At 41.0% G+C, this 26,893-nt stretch overlaps 3 protein-coding genes across 11 annotated transcripts in view; 2 read left to right on the plus strand and 1 right to left on the minus strand.

The window, feature by feature from the left end:
• Window positions 1-4,623: 4,623 nt before the first annotated feature.
• Window positions 4,624-23,212, minus strand: kiaa0753 (KIAA0753 ortholog). Of its 9 annotated transcripts, none has more exons than XM_046389471.1 (18): window positions 22,654-23,199; window positions 21,910-22,203; window positions 21,508-21,775; window positions 21,222-21,331; window positions 21,057-21,119; window positions 20,637-20,858; window positions 19,789-19,966; window positions 18,790-18,968; window positions 18,438-18,571; window positions 17,898-18,053; window positions 17,261-17,350; window positions 15,733-15,823; window positions 15,403-15,474; window positions 15,070-15,240; window positions 14,774-14,855; window positions 14,415-14,535; window positions 9,371-9,604; window positions 4,624-5,373 (listed from the first exon to the last, which is right to left on the minus strand). In XM_046389471.1, exons 1-18 carry the CDS (start codon window positions 22,789-22,791, stop codon window positions 5,220-5,222), a joined length of 2,757 nt encoding a protein of 918 aa, XP_046245427.1. In that variant the 5' UTR covers window positions 22,792-23,199; the 3' UTR covers window positions 4,624-5,219. The 9 variants fall into 9 exon arrangements, with proteins under 9 accessions (XP_046245427.1, XP_046245425.1, XP_046245429.1 ...); XM_046389469.1 differs by having other exon boundaries at window positions 21,222-21,334; XM_046389473.1 differs by having other exon boundaries at window positions 15,403-15,471; window positions 21,222-21,334; window positions 22,654-23,198.
• Window positions 23,213-23,324: 112 nt separating this feature from the next.
• txndc17 (thioredoxin domain containing 17) lies at window positions 23,325-25,551 on the plus strand. The gene is made up of 4 exons (XM_046389486.1): window positions 23,325-23,615; window positions 23,845-23,926; window positions 24,622-24,697; window positions 24,971-25,551. The coding sequence occupies exons 1-4, from the start codon at window positions 23,471-23,473 to the stop codon at window positions 25,037-25,039; spliced, it is 372 nt and encodes a 123-aa protein (XP_046245442.1). The 5' UTR covers window positions 23,325-23,470; the 3' UTR covers window positions 25,040-25,551.
• Window positions 25,552-25,940: 389 nt separating this feature from the next.
• The window catches only part of nxn (nucleoredoxin), a 53,057-nt gene continuing 52,104 nt past the window's right edge, over window positions 25,941-26,893 (plus strand). Inside the window, exon 1 of the mRNA XM_046389482.1 lies at window positions 25,941-26,619. Coding sequence (XP_046245438.1) covers window positions 26,311-26,619 — 309 coding nt within the window. The 5' untranslated portion in view covers window positions 25,941-26,310. The remainder of the gene's footprint in view (window positions 26,620-26,893) is intronic.

The raw sequence follows: 26,893 nt of genomic DNA on the forward strand, positions 1-26,893 counted from the left end.
ATAAAGTAGGTCAATGATATTGTGAGTGTCACAAGTATGTTGTCTCCTATACAGTGTGGGGTTATTGCATATCTGCTGAATAAAAGCCAATATTTTAGGAGATATGAAGATGAAGACTTGATGAGGGGAATCAAAGCAGAATCATAAATATTGCATGAATTAAACGTTACATTTAAAGCAGATAAGTCATTGTAATGTCACACAAGTAGCCTGTGTCGTGTATTTCCCTCTGTGCAGAGGATACAGACTAGATGAGGTATAAGGATAAAGAGCAGAAGGACAATAAATCAGTGGGATGAAGGGGGTGAAAGCTGCCACCCCTGTCAACCATCCATCACCGGAGCAGCAGGTGCCACCTTGGTCACGTAGGGGCAGTCACCCAGACAGAAGAGAAAATCTTTTGGGCTTTGACAAGAAGTGTCTCAAAATAAAACCAACCCTGTCAAAATAAAGCCCTCTGCACAAGCACAAAGTCTGATTTCTTTTTATTTCCTCCTCTCTTGCTTTCTAGGGATCAAAGAGAAATGAAGCAAATGAATCATGTTCCCTCAGCTCTAAATCCTTTAAATCCAGTTGTGAGATCTGGTCTAATCTGACAGATGCTTTACCTAATGGGTGCCTCTAATTCATTGTTAAGCTTATCTTCACCAGCACTACTGCAATACTTGACCTAAATTGCTGAAAAATAGGTTTCCTCACTGCCCCACATTATACTTAGTGTAAATAGTGTAAAGTGGTCGTAATGTAATGTGCTGTGGACGGACCACAGGACGGACTGGTCACGGCATCATTTGGCAGGCGCGTCCTCCAAAATGAATATTGATAGAGGAAAATGCCTGTGGCCGAACCATCGCCCTGGAATCTGAGAGCCAGACACGCTACATTACCAAACGCTACTAGGAAAACATGCAGCCAATTTGTATTTATCAGGAAAGCCAATGACAATGCAGATCTGACCAAGAACACTGAGGTGGAATTTCCCTCGAGAAAAACTAAAACCCCTAAGACCAGCAAAACAGACCCTGACTGGATCAAAGTGGCAAAAAAGGCTAATTGAATTAAGTGAATTTCTTTCATAAGAGGAATTCAGAATCAGAATCAGCTTTATTTGCCAAGTACGTGTGACCATACAAGGAATTTGACTCCATGAATTCTCTCTATGCCAGCAAGGACATGATTCCACATGAGAAGAGGCTTTGCCCAGGAAATACCAACATCCAGAAGGAAAAACAATAAATAACTCTGACACTTTATTTGAACAGCTGATCCCAGATACTCCCTCTGTGATCCCGGGTTGTTCCACCTGCTCTCATATTTGGTATGGTCACAGCAAAAGGGTCAACTTGAGAGAGTGGAAATCTTTACCTCTTCACACAATGGCAAAATGACATAGTTTCTTGTAGAAAGTTCAGTTCTCTGTCAAATACCAACTCTAAGTTCCTTAAGATTTGGGGGTCCTTTATTGAACATATTGGGAGAAAGAGGTGTAAACCTGGCACCTATCAGACTGTACTGTGCTGGAACTGGTTCCATTGACCCTGTTTCAGAACATTAATCATATGGACATGTTAGTCAATATACAGATTTACATTCCTAAGTGCAGTTTTTATTTTTGGATCTATGCTGTTAGAAACCACGCAGAAACCCAGGCAGCTCAAATTCCTGGTGACCTAGAATTTGACAAAACAGTGCAGGCACAACAGAGCTTTGTCTTGTAGAAAGTTTGTAAATGTTTATGGTGGTAGATTACCACTGTGAGACCTTTGGATAATAAAGTTATGATCTGTTTCAGGCTTCCAGGGAGCCAGTAAGCACTCACAAAATACAGTACCTGGCAGTCAGCAAACCTGAATTTAGCACCTCAGGTGCACATTATTTTGTAGTTTTCCACCTGAGCACACGATTTAGCGACCTTGTGAGTGAAAAAGTACAACTGCACACCGTAGTACCAAATAAAAACCTCTAATATTCTAATATTTCTGCACTTTGAAGTTTCATGATTTACTCTAAAATTTTCTCCGGCCTGTCTCACCTTGTGTAAATAGACTGGCACTTCTTCACATTCAGAGCCTGCTGAGTGATTAGCTGCGTCACAGAGACACATCGTATATTCCAACTTCTTCTGTTCAAGGACCCAACTCTGACCCATTTCATTTGAATGGTGTGGCCATTTTGTGCTTGCTATAAAATTGTAAGCTTTAACATTGACACTGATAGGTAAAGTAGGTCTGTTGCACATAATGCATAATGCATGCAATCAAATGTCGTATCAGGATGCAACCTCTGACCCTGTCTCAGACATTGTCTTCATGGAATCCTTTGCATCTTGAATTTTAGTTGGTTTTATTTCAATATTTTCACTCCTCTGCTAACAAGTCAGAAGTGTAACACATTGCATTTCACTACACATCAACTCTTTGAATTCTTGAACAAGTAATAAAAACAGTTTTTGAGTGTTTAAATGTTTGGCGGTGACATTAAATCCAGGAACGAAAGCTAAGTAGGTACATTTACTCATGTACAGTTGTGAGGTACTGTCACCTCACTTGTAGTATTGACATTTTATGCTACTTTATGCTACATTTAGAGGGAAATATTGAATCTTTTGATCCACTGAATGAAACTGTAGCACCTGGTTAGGGTGCAGATCAAGTTTGGATGTAAAAAAACACATTACATAAATTCTAAAAATTGTTATAGAGTAAATTTACATTGTAGAATTGTTACTTCCAGTGATGGATACGAATGTCACTTCTATGTTTTGATTAAGGATATTGAAAGACTGTTGAAATCTTTTAGCTTTGGTGATCAAGAAGTGGTTGATCATTATGCTTTCATTGCTAACCATTAAACAGGCAGCTGAGCCTCTGTTAGTTAGTAGTTGACTTTGGTCTATAAGATCACTGTTCACTGTAATGAATGGCGAAAAGCAGAGCTAGTGAGTGATATAGTGGTGAGGGTAAAGGTCGTGCTGCTCTTCTTGCTGTTATTCTGTGTGTCTACTCTCCACTCTTCCTCACACTGTAATAAAAAAATGATGAAAACCGTCGACTTTTGTCTACATAACTCTGTTGTATCCACTCAGCCTCAGACTCACATCTGCTTTGAGGTTGACAGATAATCTTTTCAGTCTCAAAATCCATCAGTGTGAGCTTGGTTGGCTCTCTGCAGGGACTCTGCTTCTTTGCTTGTTGTAGACAATTACTTCTTAACCAGCAGCTGTTTCTGAGACCGTTAACCATCCCAACAAAGCAGAGCTGTGACTGCATTAATGGCGCAAACAGTCAAAAACAACTCAGCAATCACAATCACAGGTGCTCTCTGAGATCTCAGACCACGTCAAAACCGTTTCACCAAAAGGAACCTGCAATGGGAAATGTTGCATAACCAGCGCCGGTATTTGCATGACAGATCGCTCAGTGAAGCTCAGTGTCCCGTCACATCCCTCGAGAACGGCAAACAACAGCAATAAGCCATACATGATTTCATAGCCATCTGGTTTTAGTACAGAGTGTCAGCCGAAAATGCTTTGAAAGCAACCCGAATGTCACAAACTAGCCTTGAAGTACCTGTGCGGCAAAGTGTCCCCTCAAAGCATCATGAATACAATGCAGTCGCACTGCATGTTTTCCAGTTCTGAAATTAGCTCTGATAATGAGTCAGCGCTGGCTGGGAGCAAGGTCGAACCTCTCTGACCATTACGGATTATAAATAATGAGCAAAACACTGTTAATTCTGTTTGTGAATGTTCATGCTTAGAATCAATAAGCATAAAGTCAGCCCAGAAGCCCACATTTTGACATTTCATTATTTTTGCTGTGCATATGGACATACACATTCAAAACAAGCAGGGAACTGGTCACATATCCAGATGCTAAGTGGTGCCTGCTGAGGCTTTTTTGTCTCTTAAATGTCTCTTGGGTGTTTGAAATTTCTCAACCATTAACAATAAAAAAATAATTAGGAATTAACTGAAAATCAACAGAATCATTTCAGGTGTTTCATGTCTTCCAACCCCTCTCAAAGTCAGGACAACCTCAGTTCTTCATTCCAATGTAAAGATAGCAACACTCCCATCGCTTTGAGCCCACCGATTTCTATTTGTCCTCGATCGAAGAAATGTGCACCGAGCTCGAGCCTGTGAAAGCCTGCACGTATCCAGACGCCCACGCAGAATCCAGCCTGAGAGAAAACAGGGGCAGCCGATTCAAAGTGAGCTAATTCATTCAGTCACTGTATGTCCCCTGTCAAAGGCTGGTCCCCACAGGCCAGAGCGACATCTGGATGTGTCCCCTCTGCTCGGTCTGCATGGCTTTCATGTTGCTCTCAAGGGACTCAGTTTCTTTGTCTGCCAAATCCGTCCTGTTTATTTTAGATTCAGAATTGACACTTTACACCATTATTATGCAGGATTCAGTCGGTCACTACTAACAGTATAAAAACTAGCGGCCATATTTTGGTTGGATGTGGGGAAAACATGAAGGAATAAACTAATATTTTTTTAAAAAAAGATCAGCACAAAAACTTAAACCTTATTATCTTGTCTTCTCCTGTGCTCCATCATTTGGTCATGGCTTCCTGGGATCACACATTAACCAGTGAGGGTAAATAAACACTCCTTCAGCCTTCGGAGCCTTTATTTAGACGTGAAAGAGGAAATCGTGTTACAATGGATCAAATGATGGATCATGATGCCCTTGGCTTCCTACATCATTTGATGGAGGCCATATGCAATTAATTTATTTCCATATTCCAATGTGAAAATAGAAAGTGTGAGTAATCCTCAGGGAGATTTAAACCAAGTGCAAGGGGAGGGTGGTAATCTTATAATCCCCTGTAATGTCGTAATGGTCTCTCCAAGCTTATCTAAACTAAACTAACTTTCCCAGAGGAATTTAATCACAGATACAGATGGACCATGAAAAGTAATGTGACTAATGCTCCCTGTGCAATTCAAAAATCTCATCTGCTTTGCAAACACATTTATATAAAGTCATGGGCTGTCACATCAAAGTAGTGATCTAAAAACACCTTTTAAATATACATCAACAAGTTTCATTCCAAAATAGTTAATAATCATAGTCCTTGGTCGACAAAATAATGCCAGAGTCCTGATATTTAAATCTCCCAAAAATTCAGATTTCACACCAAAATAAATAAATGTGACAGTCATTTGTTAAAAGAAAAAAAATCGCTACATCCAGGGTGCTGATAAAATGCTAATGGCTGACCAAAGCCGCAGCCGAAGCAGGAGGCGACTGGATCGGCTGAAGAAACTCTGAGGTGAAGACGGCCTCTGCGTATTCCTCCACGACATCCTGAAACTCTGCTGCCACGTCAGCCAGAGCCTCCGACAGCAACTCCTCTGCCAGGCTGAGGGACAACAAACAACAGAGACATTCCAGAGAGCAAGTTATTTCCCCCCCCAAACCAAGTTGTAAAGATGGCTGCTGAAAGTGGGTCCCCACTGAAAGTTACACGGACAAGCTCTAATTTGACCGAAAAGTCAGAGTCTAACATCTGACGCATGTGAAATGAAACAAAATGATCAGATGAAATTCAAGTGACCACAATAAGAGAGTCCGAACAGTCTAAATGGTCACTATTGTTTTTCACTGGTCAACCAACAAATTTGAAAATTTGCTAAATAAAAAGAAACTTGCACACAACAAGATGTACATGGCTTAAAAAATGATTTTTTGAGGACATTTGAGGACAGGAATTGAGGAAAAGTAAATTGGCCTTGTGTCATTCTCTTCAAAAATGCATATGATGTGATTAAAGCAAGTTTTGTTTCCACTGCCTTTGAGAGATGGACCTTAAAAAAAAAATGACTCGGCCTTGAAAGGAATAAAATGAAGGAAAATAATTGAAAGGACTGGTGAGCTGGATGCAGCACCAGGCTAAATTTCAGTGTTTTGATCATTATCTGGGTCAACACAGACAGAATGAAGCAGGTTCATATGGGGATAAGTGAAAGTGGCATACACTGTTGGATCTCTCTTACAGAGCCCCACACAAATGATCTTTAATCTGTCGGTGCAACAAGACAATCAGAGTGATTGTGTGTTGTTGAACTACCTGTACCTTTTCAAGTGTCAATGCAAGAATACTTTGCTCTCAGCACTGGGTACAGGATCGAACAAGAGTCAGGAATCTACCATTGTGGATTGGGAACAGACATTAGGAATATCAATAACACTATACGTTAAAAGCTATGCTGGTGCCAATGAATATCTCTTCATATTTACTGCTCCAAATATGATGAAATCCCACCACTGAGCTGTAAAAACAGCATTTAATTTCCCCTCCAGGCAAGTTTTAAGATGTCTATGAAACACTCACTGAATAATAACATATCTGATACGTTTCTACTAAAAAAAGAAAAAAAAAATTCTTAAATCGACATCTAATCCTTCTAATTTATAATTCTAGAATCTATACACTACCAGTCAAAAGTTTGGACACACCTTGTCATTTAATGGTTCTTCTTAATTTTCATGCCTATTTACATTGCAGATTCTCACTGAAGGCATCAAAGCTATGAATGAACACATATGGAATTATGTAGTAAACAAAAACGTGTGAAATGACTCAAAACATGTTTTACATTTTAGATTCTTCAAAACAGCCATCCTTTGCTTTGATTAATGCTTTGCACAGTCTTGGCATTCTCGCGATGAGCTTCATGAGGTAGTCACCTGAAATGGTTTTCCAACAATCTTGAAGGAGTTCCCAGAGATGCTGAGCACTTGTTGGTCCATTTGCCTTCACTCTGCGGTCCATCTCATCCCAAACCATCTCGACTGGGTTTAGGTCATGTGACTGTGGAGGCCAGGTCATCTGGTGCAGCACTGCATTACTCTCCTTCTTGGTCAAATAGCCCTTACACAGCCTAGAGGTGTGTTTGGGGTCGTTGTCCTGTTGAAAAATAAATGATGGTCCAACTAAACGCAAACCGGATGGGATGGCATGTCGCTGTAGGATGCTGTGGTAGCCATGCTGGTTCAGTGTGCCTTCAATTTTGAATAAAATCCCAAAAGTGTCACCAGCAAAGCACCCTCACACCATCGCGTCTCCTCCTCCATGCCTCACGGTGGGAACCATGCATGTAGAGAGCATCCGTTCACCTTTTCACACAACGACACGGCAGGTGGAACCAAAGATCTCAAATTTGGACTCATCAGGCCAAAGCAAAGATTTCCACTGGTCTAATGTTCATTCCTTGTGCTTCGTGGCCCAAACAAATCTCTTCTGCTTGTTGCATTTCTTCAGCAGTGGTTTCTTAGCAGCTTTTTGACCATAAAGATCTGATTCATTCAATCTCCTTAGAACAGTTGATGTAGAGATGTGTCTGCTACTAGAACTCTGGGTAGCATTTATCTGGGCTCTAATCTGAGGTGCTGTTAACTTGCGATATCTGAGGCTGGTAACTCGGATGAACTTATCCTCAGCTGCAGAGGTGACTCATGGTCTTCCTTTCCTGGGGCAGTCCTCATGGGAGCCAGTTTCGTCATAGTGCTTGATGGTTTTTGCGACTGCACTTGGGGACAGATTCAAAGTTTTTGCAATTTTGCAGGCTGACCTTCAGTTCTTAAAATAATGATGGGCTGTCTTTTCTCTTTACTTAGCTGATTGGTTCTTGCCATAATATGAATTCTAACAGTTGTCAAATAGAGCTGTCAGCTGCATACCAACCTGACTTCTGCACAACACAACTGATGGTCCCAACCCCATTAAGAAGGCAAGATATTCCACAAATTAACCGTGACAAGGCACACCTGTGAAGTGAAAACCATTTCAGGTGACTACATCATGAAGCTCATTAAGAGAAGGCCAAGGGTTTGCAGTGCTGTCAACTAAGCAAATGGTGGTTACTTTGAGTAATCTAAAATATAAAACATATTTAGAGTTATTTAACATTTTTTTCTTTGCTACATAATTCCATATATCCTGCTTCATATATTTGATGTCTTCAGTATGTATCTACAATGGAGAAAGTAGTAAAAATAAAGAAAAAACACTGAATGAGAAGGTGTGTCCAAACTTTTGACTGGTAGTGTAATTATTTTGTATTGCCAAAGTTTAAGTGATGAACAAAAGTAACTTTCAACTTTTCTCATCACACTTGTGTAAGCTGAATACTGGACCAGGATTGGCTTCCAAACTAGATGTCACAAATAATGCTGGAAGGTCCACCACTTAAATTTAAATTTGATTTTCAGTGAGCACTGACAAACTTTCCACTTTCAATACACGAATGTGAAAACAGCCTCTCGGTGTCAAACTCCACACATTCATCATCCTGGACAGTGAAGCTCAAGCATTCAACTGTAGACAACAAAAAGTAACGATAAGAAGAATGCATTTCTGAGTGGAGGGAGACTGTAAGAACTTCAAACAGGGCTTAAGGAAAAAAAAAAAAGCTTAAAGTTTGTATGTTTTCTGTGTTTTGGCTGTGCTGACATTTGAATGAAGCTTCTCTACTTTGCAATCAATCTGTTAGCAGACAGAATAAATGAGAACCTCCAGGGGGTTTAGCTCCACAGCAACACTAGGCCGCTCATTACCATCTCATCACACACACAGGTTTCCACACTGTGGCAGAATAGCAGGGGGTGTACATGTCAATGTGTATGTGTTCTCTCTCCAAAAACTCTGAGATAATTGGATGACTTCTCTTCACACAGTATCCTTATTTTCCTCCAAATTCAGAAAAGTACAGATCCGTCCCTTGAAAACTTCAGCTCATTGATGTGGGGCTGATAATGAGGCAACGACACAAGCAGTCAGATCCCGTGGTTGGGGCTGGACGACAGTTTTTTGGCTCCAAATTGAAGCAAAAACAATTTATTTAGCAGTTCGTAGTGCCACACATATTTGTGCCACACACAGAGAGAAAAAGGCTGACTCAAAAAAAAGCAACTTCTAGAAAGTTGTAACAGATAAATCAAACGCACAGATTCGGTATGTTGGAAAGATGAGCCTTCTACATTCTGCACTGCAGCAACTTAAGAATTCTGTTAAATGTGCAAATTTGTGAGCGGGAGAGAGAGAAGAGCTACAGTGCACACCAGGGACACACTATGCAAACCACAACCTCTGCATGAGCCCCTCAGAGCGAGCACTTCAGACTGCTCATAATGTCCATCAAACGTGTTCAGGGATAAAACAGAAAGCAGGAAGGACAAACCTTTTCTGTGTGGCTCTGGCTACAAAAGCTGAGCATGTGGTACCGCTGATATGTAGCAGAAATGTTTTCAGATAACTTCAAATGCCTGAATTGATTACCTGCACAAATTCTGTCAACAAGAGGGGAACTAAGCAGATGGGAAACCCTCCCTTGTTGTCTTCACTGTCAATCTCCTACCTGTCCGCGACGGCCCAGGGGTTGAAGCTGCCGACAGCCTCATGGGCCGCAAGACGCAGGTAGGCCTCGTAATCTTCCCGGTACCGCCGAATGTTTCTCAGCATGCTGCCTGGCACAGAGATAACAGTCCCACTGCTTCGCTCCACTGGGCCCGGGAACCCGATGCTGCGTCTGGGCTGCTGTTCATCTTGGGATGCCTCCTCGGTCAGGCTGTTCTCGGAAAGGATGCTGTGTCTGAGGAAACACGAGAAGATGCCCATGTAGTGAGGCGAACAGATTTTTCACCTTTTCACTACCTTGACCGTTCACTCTGTATAAACCGGGTAAAAGCCTTTTAAGAGCTCCGGAGAGGAGGCAAACTTATTGAAGAGGGATCCTGAATTGAGTGCGCTGCAGTGATTGACCAGATAAACTTGTGTTGTTCCCGATATAAGGATGAGGATGATGAATTTAGGAGAGGTGTCAGAGCGCAGGCCGGCTCTCTCGCCTGCCCCTTGCTCAGAGTGAGTAGGGGCTCAGCTGGGCATCGCCATGGTCTGGCTTTATAATCCTCTCCACTTGGACAAATCAGCCTGGCTCCTGCGACGGCGCTCTCGTTGCTATATTTAGTCTTGCGGCAGTTCCCAAAGCAAAGTGCCTCCCTATTGTGCTCTCCGGCCATAAATATCAAAGTGCCAACACAGTAAACTCTGCTTTCAGTCCGAAACGGTTTGATTTACCGTGTGATGGGCATCTGGGGACAGATGCGACAAAAGCGACAAAACATTGGCCTGCAAATTCATGTTCTATTTATAAAGTCAAAGCAACACCAACACTTTTTGTGCTGAAGGACAAGGAACTACATTATATCACACCAACAGTGATTATTTCACTGAATCTGGGTGTATGTGTGTTTCTGTATGGGCCCTGACTGACAGGGGAGCAAATTAGATGTTTAATCACTGGAGGAAGAGGAAGAAGAAGGAGAGCAGGAGAAAGAGGAGGAGGAGGAAGAGGAAGAAGAAGAAGAACAACAACAACACTGTCTTGTGCAGGCCTGATATAACTTGGCCTGCACAAGACATACACCAACACAAACAGATGAACAGCAATACTAAGAGATCGCATCACGCAAGTTGTCTCATTTCTCTACAAAAGTTCCAGCCATGGAAGCAAAGGACCTGGCAAAGGACGGCGCCATATGTGATACGTCAGAAGGGAAGCAGGATGCGTTGAAGCCGAGCTGGACAAAGACAAACGTGGCTCGGAGATCGCAGGGGGTGAGTCAAACGAGAATCACAGAAGCCCCGGTGGGCTTTGGAGAACAGCAGAAAAGATGATAGTGGTGAAAAACAGACGGAGGATGATTAGTGTGGAGGAAAATGTATAGATTATTGCAAAGCAGTGGGTGGGAGCCATCACAAACACAAATATATCGAGCTGCCATTTAGTGATCAACACATACTTGACCTGAGAGGAAAACAGTACCTGTAAAACTGTAGCTGTGGGGCGGGGGAGGAGTGACAGAGCAGATAAAAAATACATGAAAGGTTCAGAATATTGCTGAGTGGGGCTTTCATCTTTTCATTGATTTGTTTGACCTGCTGATGGAGCTGCGGTGGGTCAGTCAGCGTTCGCCAAGAAAGAGGACAATCGGGGTCTGTGTCTGGGCTCCTCACCATGGATACATAAATCTTATCTGCCGCTCCGCTAGTGTTTTCAGAGATGAAATCTCTCAATTCATTGTCTCAGTGGTCGTTTAGCTCTCACACAAGCACAAAGGCAACCAGGGTAAAGAATAATAGGTTGTTTTGGAAATAGATAATAGAAGTGTTAAAATACTGGTGTGGTGCAAACAATGACCTTCCCACAAATAGTGAGTAAAAACTGGATTCTGAAGGCCACTCCTGCTTTAATAAACCATAATGTGGCTCAGCAGACACGAAAAGAACAGGTTGAGCATCTGTAAACAATAAAATGAGATCTTTCTTTTTTTTTTTTGGAAACCAGCTGAGACTCTTAAAAATTGCATCCTCCCAGCGGTCCTGTCCTTCCTCAGCTCTGTGCTTCTATAACCTAAATGCACTTAAACGAAAAGAATAAATCAATTAAATCAGAACATCCATTACCATAAATAAAAATACATAAAAAGTCCATAATTGATCATTTTCCACTCTTTCTCGTCCATGTTTCTCTCCCTTCTAAAGTCCAGTATTTACTGCCTATTGCTACAAGTGTTACTTATTTGACCTGTTTTAAGGTATCCACATATTTTGACTGAACTGAAGCTGGATGCACTTTTGAACAACTGCTGGGGCTTAAATGTTTGTTAATAACAATATTTTTCATTACCTGGAGATTTACTTCCCTTAATACGGTCATTGTGTCGACTGGTCATTAAATCTGGACTGTTTTCTTAGACACTAATTGAGCTCATTTCCGCAGGCTGCAGATGGAAACTAACTGTCAAATGTCATTTCACAATTATCTGAACTGTGTGACTCAGATTCTATTATTTCCTGTGAGTGAACCACACATTCTGATACAAGATGACATTAAACAGGTGAATTCAATGTGCAGACTGCAACAAGTCTGGCTTAGGCTGGGTCTAAGTGTTAATCTGTTCTTGGTGCACTGAACTGTTTGTTTTTGTTTTGCATTGTTTGCCAATGCAACAGGCTGCATTGGCATTGGTAATCTAAACTTTTCTTCAGTACATCTCCTCTGTTACATCTTTGCAAAATGGGTCATTTTAACCTGCAACACTGCAGCACAGGAGGCTGACTCATCTCCCTTACAGCTCAGGCCAGTTTACGAAAGCAACTTCTTGGCCTCTAAAGACAGCTCTATAAAACAATGTGCCTAATAAGCACAGTTTCTCTTTTTAGCTCGCACCAAACGACTCCCCACTTCCAACTTCATTACTTCGTAGGGGAATAAGCAGTGTGGAAAAGTGCTGTTATCTAGACCAAGTTTGTACACCTTGTTGGAGAGATTACAAAAAGATAACTCCGTCATGGAACAGACAAAATGCATTAGTCTGCTGCGGTAGTGTTTACTAAATGTGGTAAGTGTTTTATTGATTGGCCAGATCTTTTTTGGTCAGCCCCTTGGTGCCGGCACAAAAAAAAAACTCCCATTGTCCCTTAGCTATTAAATCTGACTTAAATTAAATATGCAAATTGAGACAAAAGTACATAATTGTCCATGTCAGCAAAGTAACTGCTGAATTGGAAAAGGTTACAAATATGGAGAATGTATTAGAACTGCAGGCCGTTACTGTACTCTGTAAACGATCCGCCAGCAGTACAAACAAAATTGTGCTGTCATGTCAAGTGGGACATTTTCATCCTGCAACCCCATCTAACGGTTTCATTATTGCACTGGAAATGTCGAATAACATCTAATGGCAAAATAAATTCTGTGCCACCACGACGTGCAGGCAGCAAAGCTACACTCTCTCCACGCTGCTGAATGTGCGCCTGTCATCATCTGTGATTGTTAAGGGACTTTGATGATCGATGTACCGACAGAAACAAACCAACACTCGCTACCATCTCTACAGCCAAGAAATCTCAGTTGTTTCCATTAAAAACATCAACCAATAAAATCACTTCACAGAGGAACACATATCGACAACTTTACATACACTTTTCCCTGCTTTAATATACCATGCACGTTATTTGTAACTAGACAAGTATTTATATAAGATTAACACTTGTTTAAGGGTCGATACTAGCTTTTCATGATTTGCTATCTTGTTGTATATTTGTAATTAATTTAGATCAGGTTGCAGAGAGTATTCTTTCTATTGATCGGTGTCGATGAAACTGAATTACATCAACTGTGTTGTCAGTGTGTTGCAAAGAAAAATATGAAACAATCCAGCAGGGTGCCAGTACTTTTTTTTTTTTTTCGAAAGGCACAATATTTTGGACTGAGGATGAATGTGATGCAGGCAAGTCTGTCTTGGTTTTAAGCCACAGGGATTCAGAGAGGAGTTTCAGAACAAACAAGATGGCAGTTCTCAAATGACTTTGTCCTTATTAAGAAGCTGTAAGCCTGGATGCTGAAGTCAAGGAAAAACATAACACCTTTTCAAAAAAGACTTGACACTAAATACTTCCAAGCGCCTGTGTGGTGTTTGCCAAAACAGAGCTATTACTTGATGGATGCCTTAAAGAAGAGTATAAGATGAGTCAAAGTGGATCTCAGGGCAAAGTTTCCACTCAGGGAAACAAAACCTGAGGTCGTTCAAGTCTGATTTACTTTAATTTGCTAATGGTGTTGCTTGAATTTGTTAGAAGCAGCATCCTGCTGGCTTGTCTATGTCAACAACTTCTAGTCCATCCACTCTGTTTTCCCTTCCTTCTAAGTTCCTCATTAATTTCAGCAGTGCAGCAGCTGCAGCCAAAGCCCCGGGCAGCGGACGGGCTCTCTGTGGAGTCTGCTGCCAAAGTCAGGAATAGACTCTGCCCTGGGTACGGTAGCCACCAAGTGAGTTTTGTGGGATGAGTCAGGCCTCCCTGGTGGAAGAGCGATTACGAGGCAACGACACGTCATGCGGGAAAAAAAAAAACACTAACTGTGCATCGTTGGAAAAACACTTTAGTTTTCATCCAGTCTAAAGGCCTAATTAAAATAATTGTGAAGGACTTTCTGTTGCTCTTAGCTTCATAGTACAACCATAGGAAATCATTCACTGCAGTATTTTTCCCATAATATATGTCCTAGATGTTCCAAGTATTCAAAAAACATTTCCATGTGTATATTTTTAAAACAAAGGGCTATACCATATCATATAATCATCAACAATGTGCTAGAGAGCCATAGTTACTTATGATGGGGGCCCAGGTCTCTAATTTCAGCTAAAACAACTGGGAAAGAATTTAAATAGCAAACAAACCCTGACGCTGCACTCCAGTTAATATTGTGAGAACACTCCAAAATTTCCTGACTGCCTCTTTAAGATGAATAAAACAGTGAGGAGGGGGAGCCATCGGCAAAAGATGAGAAGTGGAAATGATTTGAGTGTAAAATACGGGCAAACAACACAGTAGCTCACCCAGTTTCCACGGGTTTCTCTAGGACAATATCAGCTGCAGAGCTCTGCCTCAGCACTGGCCTTGTGAGCCTAATTGGCGGAGGAGAGGCTGGCCTGGAGCCCGGAGGATGGCACTGGGGTCCTGGGAAGAACAGAGGGGAAGGGGAGGAGGGGGTAGTGGTATTATGTGTCGAGAGGGACAGGGTTGAGCAGGGGACAGAAAGACAGATGGAAAACAAAAAACAAAAGGAGCATAGTCAGAATGACAACTATTCGCCTCCTCTTGTCAGCTGTTGCACTGTCTCCACCTACAGGAAGCAACAGGGAAATAATTTATCTAAATACAGTTAAAGAGGACAAAACAGCTCAGGTTATTTTACCTGCTGCTCCAGGTTTATCCCAGTAAAGAGGGTCTGAATAAGTGATAGAAGCAAATCGTCTCCTCACTTCCTCCTGATCTTTCTGCTCAGACACATAAAGAGAAACAAATTTTACACACACACTGTTCATCTGCCCATAGTGAACCGCGTCAAACAAACTGAAGGTCATGAACAGGACTAGACAATGCATCAGTAAACAACGCCAGACCAAAGCTGTCACAACAGCTCACTATAAATAACAACCCGATCACCAGTGACATTTTCAGGCCTTTTCTTTCCGTCGGGCCCGCTCTCACCTGTATCTCCTCCATACGAAGCAGCATACTCTCCAGGGTGTGGGCCTGCAGCCTACGCTCAGCCATGCCCTCCAGCTGCCTGTCTGTCTGAACTGCCCATGCCGCCCGAGCGGAGTCCTCCAGCAGGTCTTCCAACAGGGCCTCACTCAGCTGCTCAGCACTTTCTGCTGCCTGTGGAGGACAACGTCCACAGAAAAGATAAAAGATATAAGCCAAATATTGGACTTAATTGTATTAGTTTTTGTCATTTAATTATCACCAATAAATGTATTCGATAGCGAGGCCAACTCTCCTCTCCCCTGTGAATTTATTGGCAACAGCAGCGCAGCTCACCCTCTCTGCAGCCTGTTCAGACAGCCGACTCCTCAGTGAGGAGTTGATCCTGTTCCTGGACTCGGCAATCTGCTTAGGTAAAGAGACAAAAACAAACTGAGTCCCACCGATGCAACGCAAACATCACTTATTCACTCTCAGTCTATAAAAGCAAGGTTGATACTCCAAACGTCACAATTCATTTTACTGTGATGAAACGGAAGGTAAATGCACACTCTGTATTTTATTTGATTGAAGAAGATATATCGACTGTTTCTCTCTCCTACATTTAACAGGAAGGAAAAAGGAATAAAATCTGACACTGCCTGGACAGCAGAGGAGACTTCCTACCTGTGCCTCATCCAGAAGGGGCTGAATTCTCTCTCTGGCCTTCTGCTCAGCTCTCTCAGCCCACTGAGTTGGCGAGACAACTTCAGACCTGCAAACCAAAACACACCCACACTGCAAGCTGTCACAGAAGCTCTGTGGCTGAACAGCTTTAACTTTAAGAGACCGAAGGAGCTATTTTACTCTCAGACGAGATAATTAAAATGAGACATTAAGAAAGTTGTTGTGTAGGTCACACTTTAGGCCACTTTGGATTCTGAGCAATAGATGCTAAATTACGATATTTGTACACAGTCGAAAACATGTTTAGTTTACAAATTAAAACCATATATAGAATAGCAGTATTTGCTAGGCTTTGTTTTGGCCTAAATATTCATATACTGCTGTAAAACAAGGTCCAAAGTGTCAAATCGCACACAGCCAAGCTTAAACGCTTGCCTGTGTGCGATTTGCCTTAACGCTTGCCTTAAACAGCAACTTCAGCTTTGTGGGGGTTTGTGCTGTACCTGCAGGTGACATGCCACTTGTTCACAGGTGGTGCCAGCCCAAAACACGAAAGATAAGATGACTCTCTGATTTCAGCTCTTAGCCCCAAAGTTTACAGGAACTTTTTTTTTTTTTTTTTTTACTCAGTATTATATTAAATGTGTTAAAATACTGTTTAAAATACTGAATGTAGAGGCTGGCCAGCCCTCTATACTGACAGACTGTTTGTTATCTCAATGGAATTTGTATAATTTGGAATATTTAACGGTCCAACAGACCTTTTTCACAGCGGACATTTAATCTTGTCATAGCAAGAAATGCTCAAGTGGAACCAATGATATTAACACAGATGCAGTTCCTTTCAAGTGTCCCAACAGGCAACGATGAAAAATAATAGCAGAGCCATGTTAATTCATGTTATTAATTAATCACACGTGCGCTTTGTCGGGCCTAATGATCAGACCTACTGGTTGTGTCTTTGTGTGTTGGAACACAGAAGCATGAAGGACAAAAAAGCTTTATGGACCAAATGTTGACCAGTTTGCCAGCTTAAACTCCTAAAAGACAAGGAAAGCTGAGATGATCTACAGGAACACGTGCTCTCTCTGATGTTGAAGGGATATTGTTGCAATCACAAGCTACATTATTTTCTGTTCTGCTCTGTTGGAGGAAGTTTGCACATTGAGTTCATGGCAGATTAGTGTGTGGATTACTGCTTTGGTCAGTGGCATTAGTTCAGGGAAATGTTTCTTCTTAAATGACCTAAAGTTATATTTTTTATACAGTACACAGCACATCTGAGCATATATTACTATTGCACAGCTCGAAGTATTTTAAATCCAGCATTGTTAAGTAACTCACAGTCTTCTTTTTTGGGTCTCAAGGATAACTGAATTTGCCTTATTAGGGGAATGGTTTTGCTTCATGGTGAAGCAGCAGTTTGATGCAGGATGTAATCTTGGCACAGATGAGGTCAACAAAGTATCAGCTTTTTGCCTGAATCATTATCTAACAACAACTCTAACATACTGTATTTCTACTGTACCTTAAAGCCTGAATACGATGAGCCTCTTCTTTACTCAGCTGGTTGAGCTCTTTCAGTCTTTGCATCGTCATCTTATCCAGCCAGGCTTTCCTGTACCAAGCCAGTACTCATCAAATGAAGGAAAATGCAAGCTGAATTCAGCCTTTCACATATGAAACATATAATCCTCCCAATCACTAAAATCAGATTGCTAGCCCTTGATTAACTGCAAAGCACAATTGTAGTGTAATTAATATTTGATTAAACGGAGACATATGCGGCACACTCAATCAATGAGATGCTTATAAGTACTGAAAACAGGCAAGCTATTAATCATTCTTACAGAAAAATGGCCTCAATCTAGCAGGCACCTCGATTAATTTATTGAAAGGAATTAACTTTGAATTACAATCAAAATATTGCCTGTGGCTCTCAGCACGCGGGATCTGCCACAGAGGTTAGAAATAATTCCCGGAGCACATTAACATTCATTTTCCCAAGAATCCATCAAGTTTGCTTTTTCACTCTCCTTCTTTGCTAGGACAGACAATATGATGTACCCATGCAGTAGAAATAACAAATACTCCAAAATGCTTCTGCTATCAGATAAATCGACGAGATTAACACCTGTCTAAAATGTTGAGGAGATTGCCTTCACCTTAATGCTTCATTCTGAGCTTGGTTCTTCTTTTCTGAGCTCAAGGCTGGCTCCTCCACTGCCAAACCAATGGCCACCTTCTGCTTTGGAGGGCTGGTCGAGTGCTTCATGGGAGAGAAGAGACAACGAGGCTCTGGTCTTCTCCTCTGAGGGGATCTGTTGAGATAAAAACAGAGAGATGTAAGACTATTAAAGCCAGGCTAGAACAGATCTATACTACATTGAGATGAGTACGAAAAAATAGTGGGGAACAACTTTCTCCTGATAATGCTTTATTCACCGTCTATTTTTAAAAGTTACTGTGTCACCAGCACATTAATTCACAGTGCATTAACGAGCAGATTCATACTGGATGCAAACTGTTACCTTGAGACTGGACTTTCAGGCATTACAACAGTAAAACCATAATTGTATAATGGTGTTAATCATACGGGAGTGACTGAGAGCAAAAAACACTGGTGAACTATAACAGGTTTTGATTTAAAAAAAAATAAAATAATTGAATGTGTCATCAGCTGTGCATGGAGATAAAAGGCTCACCGCTGTGGAGGAGGAGAGTGAGGGGATGTAGGTATCCAGGGCACAGAGTGCTCTTTTTTTTGAGGGAGCTGGTTTACTCTGAGCTGAGAAGAGACTGTAGGCTGCTGAAAACCTGCATCTTGCATTTGATTATGCTGAAAATATAAAGACCAAATATACATTTAGATTGTTTACATGAGTCTTATGTTTAAATCTTTGAATCTGCCACACATTTACTCACCTTTTCACAGTGGATTTGAATTAACCCAAATCACATTGTTTCTAATACAGCGTATAATAACATAATACAATGCATTAAATTCAATATTCAACACTGCAGAAGTCAAGCCAACACCTTCACTATAATGCCCACCTTGCCTCTCTCGGATTGTAGAGCTCCTCCCTTTCTGTGAGTGGCGTCTGCCTGCTGAGATCGTCCCTGCAGCTCCCTCTGTTGGACAAGGCTCTCCAGGCCGGATCTGAGCACCTCTCCTCTGTTCAAAGGCTGGTGAGAAATGGTTTTGGGCTTCCGTGAGGCCATTCTCCGACCTGCTGAGACAAATAGAAAATCAATCCTTTGATTTGCTTTCATGCTATTTAAAAAAAATTATAAGGAACAACTACAGTAACAACAAACTAAACACGTCTTTATCACTAAATTTAATTAAATTAGTTTGGACCCTGGAGGGGCCCTAGAATGACACTACCAGTTACACAATTAGCTAGCACCCTTGACCGACCCAGCAAAACTGGAGCCCTACTGATTGCTGGATAGGTGATACACAGACTTCAGTTTGTTTCCAGGGAGATCTTGATGGGGCTAAAGAATCTAAGTGTTTGTGTCATCTTTTCCACAGGGTGCCCGTTAGCTCAATAGGACTCAGCAGGACATAAATGCTGGTAAGACTGAACAGCAGGGGACTGAAGGCCCAAGTTCTGCACTTCACTTCCTGTTTTTCTATCATTTCTTCATGGCTCAATATCAATTTTAAGTCTGGTGCAGCCATTTAAGCACAGCAGGAGGCCCGAACACAACGGCACAACGGCACAACAGTCCTTAGGTGACTTTCAGATGCATGGGAGACTAAACAGTTTGGCCTTCGTTAAAAGTCGTACATACAATTTACTCTCTGTGGAGTTTTTTGGCAGCAAATACACCACTGCCTCAAGTACAAAATAATGAGGGAAAATACCGGTACTGTGTTTACATTAGATTCATGAGGTTTGCATTTGTGTTCATAAACACAGTTGCTGAGGGTAGAAAATTAGAAACCAAAGTAGAAAATGAATCATAATGTCAGATATGCACGAATGTCTTTTTAAAGACATGTAGAGGAGGTTTTAAACTAATGCAGGCAAAAGAAACGCTCACCATGGACACCTCTTTTGGGATTTGCAGGTTTGTGAGGTCGTCGTACAGACAAGGTGCTTGGTCCCTTGGGTGCACTAGCTGGCGACACGCTGTGATGAGGAGACTTCCTGTGTGGAGGACATGCTCGGGCCTGCAACTTCTCAAACATTTCTTGTTTATTCAGGGCAGAATCCAAAGTCTAAGAGAACAGAATGAGAAGAAATCAAAATGTCGGATTATTTACTTTAAAAAAATTAACAATTACAAATTACACAAAATAGCAACTAGTGAATTATTACTATTATTTTCTCAGCTTACTGTAGGCCTACTTTCAAAAACAAAAAGCATAACAAAGGCTATCATTCAAACTGTGGGCCACGTGCAGTTCATAAAGTATGAGGATGAAACAAATGACTACGAGTGTTGACTCTTGGCTTTGAACTGAGGATGTTTTTTCAACACCAGATTCATGCTTTAAGAACTATAGATGTTTCATATATAATTCCACAATTCAGGACAGAAAATAATTGGAAAAGTTAATTTAGACCTAAGAAGTTAACTTTTTTTTTTTAAGTTAGTCAACTGGCGCCATTAGTCTGTGACTTGCAGACTGCTGCAGATACTTTTTATCTTCTCTTGAGTTCTGCTGCCAGACCTGTATACACACAGTAATAAGCCCTACACACAGACATTGTTACATTTCAAATCTACTGTGTTGGAATAGAGCTAAAACAACAAAAATTGATAAATCTCTTCATTTTATTTTTTAACAATATTTCTTTCTATGTTCACCTTTATATGAAAGAGGGGAGAAATAGGGCTATGGCATGAAACAAAGGCACACTATCATAGTACTTTCTGCTCCTCACCTCTAGTTTCTGCAGTATGTAGAGAACTGTTTCAGGAACAGCTGAACCCTGTTCTACTTCGACCTTGGCTGAGCACAAAGAGAGCTGGCGAATCAGTTGGCCCAGCTCTTTGTAGTAAGGGGGTATCTTGCCATGAGACAGATCTGAGAGCTGGTGGATAACAACCTGTAAGGCCCTGAGTGCCCCACGGTGAGCAGCTGCAAGCCTGTTTATTGCAATGGACTGAAAGAAGAACACATAGTTTAGTCAGTTTGCCACTGAGTATCAGATATCTCAAAGGTTTGTTGTTAGCAATAAAATACAATAAAATAAGATCTACTGCAAAGAAGAAATGTTTCCGATGCTTAATCAATATCAACAAATAAATGAAGGGTCTCGGGTCTACACAGCAGTTTATCTTTCAGAATGTGAAAGACGTACCTTCTTGGTGTCCCACATTTTCTGGCTTCGTAATTTCTCTATATCTTCTTGTATTTCTTTTACCTTTAAAATAACAGTTCAGTAGAACAGTGTTTATAGATATGTGTCCAAAAAAAAGTCAGTGAAGGATTTATTTTCAAATACAAGTGGTAGAGATTTCAAAACCTGCTGTTGGAGAACGTAGATGATTCGTGCTGAGCGAGCTGCCTGCTTCTGTCTGCGGATTTCCAACTTGTTTTGCTCTTCAGGCTCCAATGGTTCTTCTGTTTTCTCTCCTGCTGATTAAATCACATTATTCATTAATGTTCATAATTATATGTGTAATTTAAAACTACATGAAAGGTGTGCTGATGCCAAAATTGTGATAACTTTTTCAATCTAAACTGTACCTTTAAAAATATCATCAAGAGTGAGACACGGCCTAATGACACAAGCTGTTTTTACGATTTACCTCTATTGGCTAACTCTTCCACTTTCTGAATATACACTTCCAGCTCATTTTGCAGTTTGTGGATCTCCTGGCTTAAAGGAGCCTGTGAGCCTCCTTTCAACTGCCTTGAGCCAGGGTCTTTGGTTGGTGGTGACTGGCCAGTCCGAGGCATGGGAGAAATGGGATGCTTCTGGGACGTGAGCACCGACAGTTTGGTTCCAGGCCGGCTTGTTTTCTCTTTTGGAGTAGAGGCTTTTAACTTTGTCTTATTTGGAGTAGCTGCAAGCTCCTGTGGATGGAGAAAAAAAAGACTGCCTTCAGTCAACGATTGAACAAAGCGGTACTCATTCCTTGAGTAGGAGATGAAGTAGTGAACTATCAAAAACTTTGCACCATTAGTTTATATCATTTTATATCAGTTACCTGAAGCAGCTCTACATCATTTGTTTCAAGGTGGGAGGCCTCCTGAGAGGGTTTAGAAGGGGATTTTGCTTGTGACTCAAGGCGTCTCCGTCTCATATCTCGCTTGGCCAGTTGAACCGCAGCATGTAGTCTCTCCTCAGAGAGAGTGGTGAAGCTGATGGAGCTTTGGGCGCTGTTCACACTCTCATGCTCACCTGACTGCAACAGCAGCCGCTCTATCACTATGGGAGCTGGCGGGCATGTACGGGTGGCACGGTTGCTGGCACTTGCAGGGATGGCTTCATTGAACAACAGCTACAATGTACAAAATAACAATCGGTCCATTGTGATACTCAATTATGGATTTCATCCCACTTTCTGTCATTCAGTCAGCGAAAAGTTTGATATGCTTGTGGGCTCCATTGTTTATACATGCTATGCTGAGAAATATTTATGATATCTAACGTTAATCTGTCCTCACTATTACAGGTGAGGAAGAGGAAACAGCACTGTCCCCTAAATAACCATAAATTATTTGTTAAATCTATACCTCTCTGAAACAGTTCAAACAAAAAACTATGGTAAAAAATTGTGCGGTTTATTGCAGGGCTGATGTAACTCACTGAACTGAGTTGTAGCTAACGGCGGCTGCACCAAATAACAACTGACAACAATGACAACTGAGTGTATATAGCATGAGATATCTGGAATTACAATGCAGATCAATATTCACGAGCTTTAGATACTTCTGTCACTGTTGCATACCTTGGTTTGGGAAATCCCGGTGGGTAAATCGCTGCGGTGGTGAACGTTTCGGGTAGTACCTAAAACGACCCAGTCTCTCATTTGTCCTTGCTGTCCCACAGAAACCGTGGGACCACTCTGCAAGAACTGAGTAGTCATCGAAACAAAAATAACTGCCGAATTATGTCAAACTAACACAGCTCTTGATGTAGAGTTAGCATTAGCGCGCTAACTATGGTTTTAACTGGAGATTTGCTAACATCAAATTAATCCCATCATCCAAGCGACCATTTAGACTTCGCTTTTAAACGCTTTTTTAATTTTACATGATAATTATATTATTAGTTATGCACAGAACGTCGCTATTAGAAAAATACAGCATATGGTAATGTTTTTAAATTTTAGTTCAAGATTATCCAGAATTTGAATCGCCGCCATGACAACAACAGAACGCCGCTGGCGGAAGTGGTTTTTGTCAAGTACGGATCGTCAACGAAGTCAAACATCAACACAACCGCATTTTAATGATATATCCTTAAATAAAAAATATCCTCTGTTCTCCCTTATGAATATTTGTCAATGTATGCAATAATGTTATTGAAGTAATCTGACTTAACCTTCGTAGTGGATCATTTAAAATGCTTACTAATCCCATTCAGGTACACGGTCCCTTTAAAAACCTTTGCCCAGACCGGAAGTGGAAGTGTCAAGTTTTGAGTATATCTACCTGGTCCGGTTTTCAGAGCAGCAGTATTTTTCGTGCTATTTATTAGTACCTCATAGTTCTGCAGTTTAAGAGTTTATGTTTGTGCATTTTAATATAAACTCGGTCTAAACTATGGCCCATTACGAGGAAGTAAATGTGCGTGGGTATGATGAATTCTGTCAGGCTGTGTCTGAAAGGAAAGGAAAGGACATTTTTGCTTATTTCTCTGGTAATAAAGACGCCCAAGGAAAGAGCTGGTGTCCAGACTGTGTGAAAGGTAACTTCATTTGTTTTCTTCCCGGGATGGCCTTGTATAATGCAGCCTATAGATGCTTATACTTTTATTGAATAGACTTGATTTAAATATTTCTCAAATAGCCTTACGTGGCAAACGTTCACTTGCCAGCGAGATACTGTTAACGGGTAAATTTTTGAGGATCATGATGCTTAGGGTGTATATTTAATTTTTGTTGCACTGTCATTCACTTTCCCCTCTTCCCATTCAGCTGAACCAGTTGTAAGAGGCGAGCTGAATCATCTTCCTGAGGGCTCTGTCTTCATCTACTGTCAAGTTGGAGAAAGGGCCTAGTCAGTATTTTACTCTGATTTATTTCAGTATTTTATAAAGAATCTGTTTGCCATACAAAAACTTTGAGTCACCCAGATGAAGTGCTGTCACAAAACAAGAGAGCAAATCATACCGGGGCTGCAACTAGCACTTAAATTAATCTTTTTTTTAATCAAGTTCTATAATATATAAGAAATAATAACAATTACAGGTAAGCAGTCCAACATAATGTATTTGAAAAATTTGATAAGCAGCAAAAACTCAAATTGATTTGATCAAACTTGATTTGGCAACAGTATGAAACGAAAGGCAAGTAATTCTTAGTACTGGAGAAGTCACTGAAGAATAACAAGTATATGTATATTTTATAAATCATTTAATTTTTTTTTTTTTTTTACACAATTACCAACAATTGAGATATTCTGTTTTTCAACTCATAGATTTATCAACTGATAGTTTCAGAATTACATTATAAATGTGGATCTAATTTTACTTTAAGTGTACTGTGTAAATGTATAATATGAATTAGAGCACCAAGCCTGTTTTAGACATTTAAGTTAATCTCTTAGTCCAAGAAAAATGTCAGTAATTTTACTATTTATTAGCCCCAAATGTATTTCTCTTACATCAAATACAGTTTAATGTTGGAAAACTTAAAATCCTCTTCAGCTTTTCCAAGTCTGATTTGTTTTTTAACGTTCTTTTCATGCTTCAGCTGGAAGGATCAAAATAATGACTTCAAGAAGACGCTGAAGTTGAGTGGAGTTCCCACCCTGCTGCGATACGGCACGGTAAGAACAACTCCTACTTGCTTGACTATTTCATTGACATGAATTAGCTTTGTCTGTCTTTGTCTATAATCTAAAAAGATTTGTCTAAATAGAAATATTTAACAGAAAAAGCCATAGAAGTTTGATAATAAAGGACTAAATTTCAGGCAACTCTCAGTTTCTTAAAAAGAAATGCATATGGAAAATCATAACCTTTTAATATTACTGTTGTAAGAGTAATCTAGGGATTAAAATTACTGATTACTAACACAACCCCCTGTAAACCTGTTTCAGCCTCAGAAGTTGGTGGAGGAGGAATGCTTCAAAGCAGAACTGGTGAGGATGATGTTCACTGAGGACTGAGCGGTCCTGCGTTGTTCACACCATTCTTAAGCTTTCAGGATTTCTTCACCAGAATCAGAATCAGAATCACCATTGAACAGTAAAGTTTACATTTTTGGCACTATTGATAATTGTGCACAACTTTCATTCCCTACCGTAACTTGATGCAAATTGACAACTGTGTAACTTAACAGCCAAATTATCAAGCATTTGGAGCATTCAGATATTCAGTTAATCAATACTGGAATATTTCTGTTGAGTGGATACTGATTATACTAACTTTTCTTGTTAAACTTCATGTGTAATCACTCATTCCTGTAATTTGAGTTTACTACATTTCTTCAGATGTAATGTTATTCTAACACACTAGTTGATTATAAGATATTTTTTTTTCACTGTGACTGTTTTTGTGGCATTTTTGTTGACTTGTTCTTGGACTCAAATAAACATTCAATGTCGAGCATTTCTTGCAGAAGAAAAACATTCTTTGTAATGTCTCGATGAAAGCCACAAGATAAAATGTACAAGTCTCACAACAATTGATTGGCTGATTTTTGTTCTGGAGGACGGACATTAGATCATTTGAACAAAGTGTTTCTCAGCGTTTGAGACTATTTTCCTTCCCTGTTGCACAGTAGAAGTACCAGAAGTTCCTCCTCCACTTCATCGGCCCGGGCATTTTCCTCTCCTGAACACTAGGTGGCAGCACCTCCATAGGAACAGAGTGGGGCCTTACCTTTTCATAATGTGCAGATTTTCATTTAACATTGTTTAGTGAAGCTCACAGATCAAATCGGAAGAAGCATTTAATAAAATAAATTACACCTTTGACGTAAAACTCAGAATCCCACTGCTTTAAATAAAAAAAAATACTAGTCAAGTTTGGAGGATATAAAAAAAATGTAAACTCGCCGACATTAAAAATAATTGCATCTGCTCGTCAAAACACATTTAAAAAAAAACAAAAGAACACAGTGATAAAGTATCAGTTTTGCAGTTGGAATAACCAGATGTCACGTTGAAAGTAAAGCTCGCCTTTCGGGTGCAGGGGGGGAGCGTAACCGCCGTTGCAGTCAGGGCGATTTAAGCGGAGCGCATTCCTGCACAGCGCTCACACCGGAGGACGAGCCGCGGTGGAAGCACAGACCGCAACGCCTCGCAGGGGCTGGGAGCTCAACTAAAACCTCAGATTAGAGGTGGAGGAAGTGCTGGGTGTCGCCTGAGCACAGCGGTTACATGTACAGCAGCCTCGACTGAGGGCAACGTTGTGTGTTAGAGGAGTGTACGCCGCGATGTCGGAGTTCCTGGTGAGTCTGCTCGGGGAGCGGCTCGTCAACAGCGAGAAAGCCGAGGTGGACGTGCAGTCGCTGGGCGCCAAGATATCCCTGGTCGGGCTCTTCTTCGGGTGCAGCCTGAACGCCCCGTGCAAGCAGTTCAACGGCAGCCTGTGCGAGTTTTACAGCAGGTTTAAAAAGACGTCTGAGCACAAGGACAAATTGGAAATCGTCTTCATCTCGTCTGATCAGGACCAGAAACACTGGCAAGACTTTTTGCAGGAGATGCCATGGCCTGCGCTACCTTTCAAAGACAGACACAAAAAGGTAAGACGGGTCGCGGCGATGAAGAGGGACGCTTGCCAGATTAATGCTCAGCCTATCAAGAGGGTTTTTTATTGGGTTTAGTGGGCTGAAGAGCACCGGGAAACCCCACTGAGGGCCACGTCTGCCCCTCCTGTCAGTGCACAGGTGTACATGGTTTAATTTGGGTCATGAAATTTGGTTTTCTAACACCATGAACGTCCCTCAAATCTGACTCCATTCAGAGGGACTTTCTGTCATCGAATGATCGTCTGTATGTAAACCGAGCAAATCTAAT

Source organism: Scatophagus argus, chromosome 5 (assembly GCF_020382885.2).
Source record: "Scatophagus argus isolate fScaArg1 chromosome 5, fScaArg1.pri, whole genome shotgun sequence".
NCBI lineage: Eukaryota > Metazoa > Chordata > Actinopteri > Scatophagidae > Scatophagus > Scatophagus argus.

What these genes read in the sequence shown, in the direction of transcription:
- kiaa0753 (XM_046389469.1), bottom strand. Translation starts at nt 22,791, where the DNA reads ATGACTACTCAGTTCTTGCAGAGTGGTCCCACGGTTTCTGTGGGACAG. An exon ending in TCCCAAAAGAGGTGTCCATG is followed by an intron (nt 18,969 to 19,788) that starts GTGAGCGTTTCT and finishes TATTTGTCTCAG; the next exon opens with CAGGTCGGAGAATGGCCTCA. An exon ending in TTCGTATGGAGGAGATACAG is followed by an intron (nt 14,856 to 15,069) that starts GTGAGAGCGGGC and finishes GTGTCTGAGCAG; the next exon opens with AAAGATCAGGAGGAAGTGAG.
- txndc17 (XM_046389486.1), top strand. Translation starts at nt 23,471, where the DNA reads ATGGCCCATTACGAGGAAGTAAATGTGCGTGGGTATGATGAATTCTGT. An exon ending in GTGTCCAGACTGTGTGAAAG is followed by an intron (nt 23,616 to 23,844) that starts GTAACTTCATTT and finishes CTTCCCATTCAG; the next exon opens with CTGAACCAGTTGTAAGAGGC. An exon ending in CAAGTTGGAGAAAGGGCCTA is followed by an intron (nt 23,927 to 24,621) that starts GTCAGTATTTTA and finishes TTCATGCTTCAG; the next exon opens with CTGGAAGGATCAAAATAATG.